General features: G+C 29.1%; 1 protein-coding gene across 5 annotated transcripts in view; it reads right to left on the reverse strand.

Annotated features, from left to right (window-relative positions):
* The window catches only part of slmb (beta-transducin repeat containing E3 ubiquitin protein ligase slmb), a 163,816-nt gene extending 151,033 nt beyond the window's left edge, over positions 1–12,783 (reverse strand). Inside the window, exon 1 of one of the 5 annotated variants that reach the window (XM_075367041.1) lies at positions 12,651–12,783. In XM_075367041.1, the coding sequence (XP_075223156.1) occupies positions 12,651–12,704 (54 nt within the window). In that variant the 5' untranslated portion in view covers positions 12,705–12,783. The remainder of the gene's footprint in view (positions 1–12,650) is intronic. The other 4 variants (XM_075367040.1, XM_075367038.1, XM_075367039.1 and 1 more) reach the window with 4 other exon arrangements.
* Positions 12,784–12,878: the final 95 nt, after the last annotated feature.

The following is a 12,878-nucleotide window of genomic DNA, read 5'->3' on the forward strand; positions in this document are numbered from 1 at the left end:
TTGCATACTTCATAAAGTAAACTTAAAATAATAATATTTGAATAACATCTTTAAAAAAACATTTTCTTTAATTTTTTTTTACTTTTTAAATTTTAGCATAATTTACAAGTAAACTACTAATTGAAAACAAAATTGTCAATAGTTTACTGACCGTTAATTTGGTGCAGACTTCAAATTTAAATATAAAGAAAAATGTTAAGCATAGCTCTAAAATTGTAATTGCAGCATAGCTCTAGAGCTATGCTGCAATAAGAAAAGTATAGTAATCAGTCAAAAAATGTGAAATGGGATTTTGCATTTTTTAATATTTCATGGCCAAGGGACCCCAAAAACAAAAAAAATGAGGGTTAATGTGTACATATGTATGTGTGTGCTTGGCATGTTTGAAAAGCTTATCAACTTTTGACTGGATAAACTGACTGATGAAATGTTGCACAGCAACCGGTGTATATGGGCAATTTTTTGGTAAAACTTTGAGAGCCATTTGTCCAAGAAATAGGTGGGTAATTCAGGGGTCATTTTCTCAAAATTTTGTAAACAACCACATTTCATACTACAATCAGTATATGTCTGTATACATATTTAACAAAATTTTTTTTAGAAATTTTCCTCAAAATTTCCACTTACCCAAAAATTGAAAAAAGCTATATTTTTATTTATTGCATACTTTTAACCAAATTTCTTCTTGTCTTCCTAGGCATAGTAGAAGTGCTAAGGACAAAAAAATACTTGAGGGCAATTTTTAGGGTGGAAGTGGCAATCAAAAGTTTAGAAATATCATTTTTTTAGTATTTTCAAATGTTTTTTTGGGCTTATTTAAACTTTTAATAGTAGTAAAGATTTAAATAATAAGTTTTAGTAATATTAAAATAAAATTTCATCATAATTTACTAACCTCAATCACCAAAAAAAAAACTAATTTAAAAAAGATAAGGTAGAAAATGTAGAAGAATGGGAGAATGTTAAAAAGGAAATTCTTAAATCAGCAGAAGTGAATTTAGGCAGAATAGAGAACTGGTAGAAAACCTTGGATTTTGGAGGATATATTGCAGCTGATGGATGAATGTAGAAAATATAAGAATGCTAGTGTTGAAGAAAGTAAAAGGGACTAACTAAAATTAAGAAATACTATAAACAGGAAGTGCAAATTAGCAAAAGAAGAGTGGATTAAAGAAAAGTGTTCAGAAGTGGAGAGAGAAATGATCATTGGTAAAATAGAAGAAGCATACAGTAAAGTTAAGGAAAATTTTGTGGTACATAAATTAAAATCTAATAATGTGTTTAAACAGAAATGGTACACCAATTTATAATATGAAAGGAAAGTTTAATAAGTGGTAGAATATATTGAAGAGTTATACAGAGGAAATGAATTAGAAACTGGTATTATAGAGGAAGAAGTCAAAGAGGATGCAAAGGGAGATACAATACTGAGATCAGAATTTAATAGAGCATTAAAAGATTTTAATGACAAAAAAGGCTCCCGAGATAGAGAGGATACCTGCAGAATTACTGTGCAGTGCAGATGATGAAGCGATAGACAGATTATACAAACTGATATATAATATTTACGAATACGGGGAAGTTCCATCAGACTTCAAAATGAGTGTTATTGTCATGATACCAAAGAAAGAGTAGCAGATAAATGTGAAGAATGCAAAACAATTAGCTTAACTACTCATGCATCACAATTCTTAACTAGAATTCTGTACAGAAGAATTGAGAAGAGAGTGAAAGAAGTGTTAGGAGAAGACCAATTTGGTTTCAGGTAAAGTATAGGGGCAAGGAAAGCAAGTTTAGAGCTCCAGATTAATAGTAGAAAGAAGAATAAAAAAACAAACCAACTTACATGGCACTTATAGACTTAGAAAAGGAATCTCATAACGTAAACTGGAATAAAATGTTCAGTATTTTAAAAAATTTAGGATTCACGTATAGATAGAAGAACAATTGTTAATATTTACAGGAACCAAACAGCAACAGTAATAATTGAAGAACATAAGAAAGAAGCCATATTACATTACACATTTCTTCCTGCACTTCATTTAACCTTATTTCATTTGAAAGTGAGATACAATCCTCCAATTCTTTAATAAAGTGGACAGTTACAAAATTCGAGTATGGTGGACATCATAATGCATCAAACCTTTGAGATGTCCATATTAGCATTTTATATTAATATATATATATATATTAATTTTGTTTTACGTTGCTCAAGTAGTTATGTGGTGTAAGTAAGAACGTGTCTGATATGTAACCATGCACACGCTGGTTCGAATCAGACTTCATATGCATATTTTTTTTTTTTAATTTTCAAATATATTGATTTATTAATAATATTAACCTCTGTAAAAGTTTTAAAATTAAAACGAAAAGCACATAATTTTGTTTCACAATAACTTCCAATTTTTTTTTATTATTATTGAATTATTTATTTTAAAACATTTTCACCATCAGAGGTTAATAATTATTAATAAATCAATATACTTAAACAAAAAAAAGGTTAAAAAATAGTATATGAAGTCTGATTCGAACCAATGTGCCTTCCCCTATAAGATCCAAATATTTCATTAATTAAAATTTCATTTGACTATAACTCCGGAACCAATGAAAGTAAGTACCACTTATGATAAATCGTTGAAAATCTCTCAACGAGAGCTAATTACTGCAGTTAAGAAAAGGTCCAAAATTCAGATTTTTTGGATTTTGGGCATTTTTTGGACATTTTTCGTCAAGTCGATTGCAATCAAAAGGGGAGGTCCACAATTAAGATACAACAGTCCTAAATCCAAAATTTTAACATTCTACGGCTAATCGTTTTTGAGTTATACATACATTACAAACAGATGTCAAAATGGATATTTCCAATGAAATCTGAAATTGTTCACGATTACAATACTTCCTTTACTTCATACAAGGAAGTAAAAAGGGATTACAATAAGGGATTCCGATAAGGAAATCCTATGCCCATTGCTTTTTAATCTTTACATAGATGTATATGTAAATGATATTAAAGAACAATTTAGACCCAGAGTAACAGTGTAAGGTAAAAAGATAAATATGGTATGATTTGCTGATGATTCAGTTATTCTAGCCGAGAGTAAAAAAGATTTAGAAGAAACAATGAATGGCATGGATGAAGTCCTACATAAAAACTACCGCATGAAAATAAACAAGAACAAAACAAGAAAGTAAATGAAAAGTAATGAAAACAAAAAGAAAATAATGTAAATGGACCCCTGAATATAAAAATAGAAGAAAAAAGACAGAGGTAAAAAAATGTTGTTATTTGGAAGTAGGATTACTAAAGATGGACGAAGCAGGAGCGATTAAAATGCCGAATAGCACAAGCAAAACAAATTTCAGTCAGAAATATTATTTGCTTACATCAAAAATTCATTTAAAAGTCAGGAAAACATAAGTATATGTTTTGAGCGTAGCTTCTTTATTTGGAAGTGAAACTTGGACGATCAGAGTATCTGAGAAGAAAAGATTAAAAGCTTTTGAAATGTGGTGCTATAGAAGAATGTTAAAAATCAGATTGGTAGATAAAGTGACAAATGAAGAGGTGTTGCGGCAAACTGATGAAGAAAGAAGCATTTGGAAAAAATAATTAAAAAAGAGACAGATTTATAGGCCACATATTAAGACATCCTGGAATAGTCGCTTTGATGTTGGAGAGACAGGTAAATGGGAAAAATTGTGCAGGCAGGCAACATTTGGAATATCTAAAACAAAATGTTAGGGATAAAGAAAAAAAATCAAAGTATACACACATCTATATATACAAATTTACTGTACTGTAACTCTAAATATAGATTTACAGAAGTAGAAGGGGTGAGGAGAAAGTCTTTCTACCTACTATCAATTATTATGAAAAACATGTAAAATTCACCAAAGTCTGACAGCTTTAAGATATTTAAACAGTTCATTAATTTTGACACATTATTAGCCAGAATATCGTCAATTCAATGCATTAACATAAATCATAATATACACAATCGGTGAGAATGTGATCAAATGAGAATCGTAATGTTGTTATTAAAGGCACTTATCAGTGCATCACCAAATTACTTACAGAACCTTATATTAACTTTGCAGAACCCAAACACATACAAAGGCTTTTTTTGATATATCGTGAGATAAACTGCCCAGATCTATAAAAGGAAATAGTGAGACACTTGGCAATTCATAACTCTCTTTTCCTACGTATCTTTGTCAGAAAACCTGATACATCATTTTTAAATAATTAATTTTTCCAGCATAGAACAACTTAAAAAACTATGCAATAAATTTTTTTATAACATATTTAATATTAAGACTAATTTTTAGAAGCGCTTAAAACTGAACTGTGACAATTTAGAACATTATATTCATGACAATATAAATATATTTTTTTTTAATAATGTTTAACTAATTATGAATAATTGAACATGCAGATTATTGTGATTATCACAAATAATATTAATTAATTTTTTGTAGTGATTTATTTACTCACTTCAATGTTTTCTAGGATATTACATAATTTGAAATTAAATAATTCTGAATCTATGAAGAAAACGCTAGCTGAATTACCCAGTATTCAACCAGTTTTTGGTTTTTGATATCTATTGATATTCATTACCCACAAAAAACTGCTTAATCAATGTAACAAAAAGTTTCTATGAAAATTGTTTTAATTTTTATTTGATTTATTCGTGCCCACTGAAATTGTATATTTAAATGCATTCCCAATAATTAAATTTTAATATACTTACGGGAAAGAATGAACAGCCACTTAAATTTTAACTGCTTTAATTTTAAATTTTAAATTTTTGAAAAAAGCATCTACTGAGCAAATCTTAAAAACCCAGTTTCCTAAGTGAGGTAGGTACACTTAAAAAAAGGCACTTAATTCTATTTCACTTTTTTGTCTGGTGAAAAACTTCTCATGGTGTTTGCATCAGCAGGTATGTTAACCTTCATTAAACATTTTTTTTTAAATCCAAAAAATTGTACAACTTTAATCTCTTTAATCTGTAACTCAAAATTAGTTCTACAATGCTTACTCAGTGGGAAAAACAACAAAATAATTTTTTCAGAAGACAATAAAAAATTCACAAAATTTTAATAAATACTTTAAACAAATTCTTTTAGTTTTTACTGTTTCACACACAAGTAATGATTTTTCACGAGAATGGGGCACTCACCTTCTAGATTGCAAGTAAAAGAATAACGCGCTAAATTCAATTACAATAAGATAGAAGAATCACCCTGCAATTTCATAAAAATTAAATATAATTTGATAATCATTTGACTGAAAAAGATCATCTGATTGTTTTATGTGGCACACAAAATTATTAGAAAAAATGTTCCACTGACTATGTGCAAATAAAATTTAAAGTTCTAGATAGAACACTGTAACTTTCAGAATAAGGTAATGGTCAACTACTTTACCTTTTGACATGAAAGGGGATGACCCAGGTATTTTAAAAATATTTTTAATAGTAACACCATTTTGATGATACATAATTTAAAATGTGACAATAAAAATGGTGTTAATAAAAAGTTTGTACAATATCTGTAACCCAAAATGGCACTCCATTACTCTTAAAACTTACTTCATTTTTCTTAAAACCTAGGTGAGATAGACATCTGGGAAGACTTTTATTCAATTTCTCAGAACAAAAACCATAAGAAAGCACCAAATTTACACCTCAATTTGTACCTCAAGAATTATTTCGCGATCTGAAACTCGCTAACAAACAGTTTTCTGTATGAAATCTATTTTTGTATGAACTTTTTTTCTTATTTTTGGCAAAAGAATCATCTCCTGAGATATTTTTGTGCAATTTGGAATCATCACCTGTATAAATAAGCAGGTATAATTTTGTAATATCTCTATTTCTGGACCTTACTGTAAATTTGCTTAATTCTCTGCTGGCTGGTCTCACTTGGGTCAACGGGTAATATGTTTGGAACATTTTAAGTTATCAGAACATTCTCTTTATGATGTGGGCAGAAAATGTACAGAGGACTGGTGTAGGCAGTGAATAGAGCTATCTTAACATATTTGTTAAAATATGAAATTAATTACTGCAAAATATGTAGTATGAAGTCGCACAAGAAATTTTATGAAACAACTATTACAAGTACCACTACTCTACTAGGGAGAAAGCATTTCTATGCTTCCATGTTGAATTAGAATAACGAAAAAAACACTACAGTAAACACTAGAATAAACACATTATAGCAAAAGTTTAAAAACCGGTCATTGGCACCCACATAATTACAAAAAAATGAAACCGACTTCAACACCAAAATGAAGGCTAATATTGCGATATAAAATAAACAAATCAATCTAAAATTTATAATTTTATTATGAAAAATAACAAATGAATACCAAAGAATATTGTTGGGTTTTGTATAGGAACTTTTTATTACTTAAAAATATATAACCAAATTATACATCCCAACCCCATAGGGGAAGCCTTGTGACGCTTCCAGGTTGCCACACCCCCTCCCATTACTAACCCTGATGGGCTGTCATGGGAGTCGTCTTTTGCCCTCTATTTTTTTTACATCTCACAGTAATAAGCCAAGCCTCTTGTGATGCCACCAATGTAAATGCCCCACTAGACATTTACATCTGTGATTCTTAACTCGCTTTTGCCTTCGCTGTAGGCCTCGTCCAACATTTTAAGTGTCCTACATCGTTTCTCTCTGAACTAGTTACAAAGTTTGCGGAAGCACAAACCCCGCACCTAATTCTACTTTTAGTGAGCCACTTTCTTGTAAATGTCTTGTAGATTAGAGGCAAATTAAAAACAACATACCAACAAAAATGTTGTCCACAACAACAAAATTTAGTCCTAGAACTACAAACTTTCTGTTCACACCCCAGGCTAATTATACATCCCAAATTATACATCCCAACCCCGTAGGGGAAGACACCTGCCTTGTGACTCTTCCGGTCGCCACAGCCCCTCCCACGTTCCTAGCCCTCATGGCTTTAACAGGAGCCCAAATTATACAATGAAAACATTTACTTTTCTTTTCTGCAGTCCAGAATCAATTATGCAATCACATGTTGGGGAGGTACATGTAAATATGTTATTGAGCCATTTCTTATATTCCAAGAACATATTGAGAAGTTGATTGCTAATGAGTCTAAGTTAAATTAATCATTACATATTTTTAGGAAATTAAAGATTATTACCTGTAAGAAAATTGTGCATCTTTAGGTTAATGGATAATTTTTATTTAAGAAGAGGACATATGGAAGATCATAATATTGGACAGTCTATTAGAAATAAGGGAAAGATTATTGTTCCCTTATCTGTAAAACCATTAGGTTTTACAGCCATATAATCTCATGAAATATTCATTTCATAAGATTGTATGATTATATGGCTCTTACGATCTGTAACTTAATATCTGATGATAACAGGGAAGCTGGAACCCATTCTGCAAGAAAAGATCCCTTTTGAATAAAATATTTTAGATGGATGATCCCCAGAGTGTTTCTTCCCAAATTGTCATTGTTGTATGACCAAATTCCCATACTAATGAGGTTTGACAGTTTTTTTACTTTATTACAGAATTACTTGAGTTTGACAAATATATGTTAATCGCTCTGGTTTTTCATGTCGTTCAGTATATGTGATATATAAATGATGTGATGTTATCAATTGTGATAATATGATATTTGTCTTTATATTAGAATGGATGATCATTCGAATCTGATTACAGTAATATGGGTAAATATGTTAATTAAGTGGAATCCTATGTTTCTTTAATGGGAAATATGTTGTAAATTTATGGGGAATACTGCTTACCACCTCTTTTAAGTTAGTATTACATGAATGTTTTATTTTTGCTCTTATTATATTAATTATACTGCTAGTAATCTCTGAAACAGGTTTGACTCTTGAGATATCTAACTACCAATAATTGTGAATGTTGTATTAACTATATTATTAACAAATCTAAATTAATTTGATTGAAAAATAGAAAAATAAATCAAATTTTTAAGACAGAATAACTAATCAGTTTATAATATTTTATTTAATTGGAAATAAAATTATTATTATTTAAACTTCATTCATCAGGATAGCCTGTGAGAAACCTCTTTTTATCCAATTGCTGTACTGATACAAAGCATTCAAATTATATATTTTGAAATACTTTTATAGTAATTGTAGTAGATAATAAATAAATATAGAAAATTATAATCATACATTTACATATAAAACATTGATTACAGAATTTCAATAACAAATTTATATTTACAGCATTGTTATGACAAATTACTGCAAATACAAACATGATTACAGCATCTAATTGTTTAAGATAAAGGAACTTTGTTAAAATCTATTTCACAACAGGATAAGCCTTATAATAAGGTTAATAGTTTACTTTTCCTCAGTTGAAGCAAACAACTACTTAAGTCAGTCTTTTACAAATATGTTTACAACTACACACTACAAAAATGTTTCCTCATCGATATTAAACAAATACATGTTTGTGCTACATCCTTCTTATCATTTCAAAAAAAGAACAAAAGAGACATCCAATCAACAAAGTACAATCTTTAAGGAACCAATAATTTTTTTTTTATAAGGGTCATTCAATAATTAAACAGACAAATGGCTGTGCAACAAAAATGGTTTATTAAATAAATGCAATATTTATGTTTACTTTTCCATGTATTCCCCACCATAACTTCTCTGCATTTGTACCAATCTTTTTATGAGTCTTCCATCAGCAAAGAATTCTTTACCCTGATCCCAAAGCCAGTTTTGTACTTTATTCCTTACCTCTTCGTTGTCATTGAACTTGATGCCTTGAAAGCTTCTTTCATCAGACCAAACAGAAAAAATCCAAAGGGCAAGGTCAGAGCTGTAAGGAGATTGAGGTAGGAGCTCCCAACTCACTTAGCCAATAGTTTCCAGCATCAGTTGTATCGTATGAAGTCGAACGTCTTGAAGAAAAATAACGCCTTTCCTCTGCCATTCTGGACATTTCCTCTTCACAGCAGGCTTGACTTTTTTCTCAATCATGGCTGAGTAGTATAGGCTGTTGCTCCTCCAAATAATCATACCATAGGCACTCCAAAAGATGGTTAACATGAACTTACAAGCCGATGGTTGCATTTTGAATTTCTTATGAACAGGCGATTCAGTGTGTTTCCATTGCACTCTCTAACACTTGTACTCTGGCTCAAAATGATGTATCCAAGTTTCATCACAGGTTAAAATCCTGTCAAAAAATGTGTCACCTTCATTATGATTTTTGAGTTCAGTGCAAATGTGAAATCTTTTGGCTCTGTGATGAACAGCAAGCTCTCTGGGAACCCACCCTGCACAAGTCTTTTACAATAGTTCAGTTTGTTTTGAATGACAAAGAGTTGTGCCAACATTTACTCTACATTTTTCAGCAATTTGTTCAACTTTCCCACCCACACATAAAAAGTTGCATGATTCATGCAACTACTGCTGTATTGCTTGTTCATCTGAGAGAATATTTCTGACAGTTGTAACTTTCCAAAAGTTAAAATCGGATCAGAGAACACTGTTCTTTAAAAGTACTTTCTTCGAGCAGACACACCATGGTAACTAAGACTTTTAGAGGTTATGTTCACATAAATATTAATCGAACAGCTGACAACACTCTTTGCAAAGCTGCCAACTAACACTTACAAAAGTTTCAATTGCCAGCATTAAGCATTTCCTTCACTAAAATGTCTGTTTAATTATTAAATGACCCTCCTAATTCATTATTGACTTCAACAGTAACCTATTTAATAAACCATCTGATAAAAACTATAAATTCTTTTAAAAATTAAATTGAGAAAACTGATAAACATAAATAAAATTTTGATTTATTTCAATGAAAATTTACTGCTGTTGAATCACAAAAAACCCACTATTTTACAATTACATAGTGATCAAATACATATAATATTACTTTCTAAAGTATAAACACCTTAAAGTAAAATAAAATAACTGGTTTAAAAAAAAATTAAATTACAATTTTATCTGCAATGCAGCTCTATTATTTATAATATTCTACATGAATAATCCATACTCTTTCCCACTATCATCCAACACTATATTTTGTTCTAACCTGTATATACAATTTCTTGGCAAACATACTTAAGGAAAATTAACTGGTCTATATTCACATATGATAATACACATTCATAATTATGAAAGCATGTAGAAGTGTGAAAAAAAACAAATAACTGAACAAGACCTGTCTACATGAATCCTGTCATGAAAGAATATTTCTTTGGTTACTAAAATTCATTAAACATTCACGTTAACTTTCCCTATAACATTGGAGCCAGCCTTGTGTGGAAACAGAAAGAAAAAATCATAAATTAATAAAAATATTTTTATAAATTGTATATTACTATCCATAAAATTTGCAATTTTTAAGTACATCAAATAAATGTACTGATTTACCATTAATTCATGCATTGATTTTCATTACCCACAATATAAATTTGTAAACAAACTGTATTGTACAAAGTTATTAACAAGTAATTTGTTTTTCAATCCTTCATATTCTATTTGTTTAACTCAAAAAACTGATGTCTAATTATGTATTATTTTATGTACTTCGACACTTCAGAATAATTGTAAAGTACAGTACGCCTTTTTGTAAGATGAGAAATGAATTCTGCAGTGAGAATGATCGGGATTTAGATTTATTCTTCCAAGTCACACAATAATTCATAAACACTGTACACAAGACAATAATTCACAAATGTCTTTTAATGCTAGAATGAAGCTGAAAATAGAATAGTTGAAAAAAAAATTCAGTAAATATTAAAATGATCTTTTTCGTTATTGCTTTTTTCATTACTTAAATTTAGTAAATTACCTATCCACAGTAGAGAAAAATACAGATGGTAATTTTATTTATTTTTCTACAAAGATTAATGTAATAAAAAAGAAATTGTGATTAAAGTATTAAAATTATTATCAATTTTTTTATAACGCTTTTTTAAATCTTCTTCTAATTTATAAAACTGAATTCAGAATTATTAAATACAATACCTGGGATGTAATACTGTACACAGCAATGCATTTTACTTTCTTTCTTAAGCTTATTTTAATGATGACAAGGGTGGGTTTCCTGACAGTTATTTTAATTATTTGTAAATATATTTGTAAACTTAAATATGTTAGTAAACAATATCCCAAAGTCAATAATGGATCAATCTCTGAATTCAACAGACTCCAGTTCATAACATAAACGTTAGATCCCATGAAATTCTGGTAATTCAAATTTTAATTTAATATTTAAGGAAAAAAATTAAAGTGATATCCTTTTAATCAGGAAGTACTGCAATGTCAATTTAGTACTAACAGAAATACTGACAAATAAGAGAAAATCTCCCTGAAAATTTCAACTATCAAAACACAAATGTGAGAACTTCATACCAAAAATTTAATGTCTACAATATTACAAATTGGTACATTATGGCAACAACAGAAATGATAACATAATGCTTGTCAAAGTTAGTTAGTGAACAAAGCAAGCATAGGTTAAGTTTGGTTAGATAGATTATATTTATTTATTATATAGTTGGATTATAATTTTTATTTATCAATTTTCTTTTTTCAGAGGCACCATCTAACAGCTAACTGACTAACTACAGCGACTGAATAACTACACATCTACTACAAGCATAGTCTTGAAAAGTACCCTAAAAGATTTATTATATTAACATAAAATAGATAGCAACACTAAAATGTTTTAAAACTATTTCAATTTATTTAATGTATACAATTCAACTGAAAATCATCCACTGAATGAATCTAAAAACTAATAATGCACAACATAAGTAAAAAGTTAATACATAAAATTGAATAAAAGATCAAAATCCTGGGTTCTTAAAAAAAAACAAGCTGCAGCAAATCATTAATAATTAAATCTCATTAATTTACAAAAGAAAGCACAATATATATTTAAAAAATGTATATATATAAATCCCTATATTCAAAATAGAGAAAAGAACTAACATTAATTCACAATGCAATCAAAGAATATTTTAAGTATTAAACAATCAACATTGGAGACATATCAATTACTTTGACGTACACTAAAAATCAGTTCATGTAAGATTATTCCTAAAATAAGAACAGAATAAATTTTTATTAAAACCAATAAAACGATCATTAAAAAAATCTATCTAAATCGCAGTTTACTTCAAAATATTAAAAAATAATAATTAGGGAAGTGAAGTTAGGTGGAAGTAAAACAATACTAACAAGCAATTCCAGATATAAGGTTATGTTAACTTTAGTCTATCCGCTATCGTTACAAAATTGAAAATTCACCCAGATTATTAGCAAACCTTCCTAAAGTGACGTTTTTTAATAGTTAATTACCGGTATTTAAGAAAATAATTAAAATAACACAAAAAAATGTTTTCTAACCAAGGAAGTATTTGTTCATCCAACTGATTAAATTTAAAACTTTAATGTTAGAAGAAATCACTAATTTTTACAGCTAATTATATATGCTTCTTGCAATAAATAAAATACACTAAGAAAAGGAATAAAAATTAACCATCATAAAGATGGTGGATAGCCTAGCCTTAACTTTGATCATTAACAATATGTCAAAATGCAAAAATACAAAGTTTTGAGTTTCCTTACCTGTGTATTACTTATTGTATCATCTGAAACCCTTTCTGTTTCCATATTAATCATTATCTCACTGAAAACGACATAAAAATTATATGTAAACCTATAATTAATGACAATAACACACAGGAAGTCAATACCACTAATGACGTCACGCAGGGTCACCGTGTATCTGAAAACGACTGGTGTGTTTGTCTACGGTGACTTACGGATAATAATTAATGTAGCCATAACACTTTC

The sequence above is a fragment of the Lycorma delicatula genome, chromosome 5 (assembly GCF_047948215.1).
Source record: "Lycorma delicatula isolate Av1 chromosome 5, ASM4794821v1, whole genome shotgun sequence".
Classification (NCBI taxonomy): domain Eukaryota; kingdom Metazoa; phylum Arthropoda; class Insecta; order Hemiptera; family Fulgoridae; genus Lycorma; species Lycorma delicatula.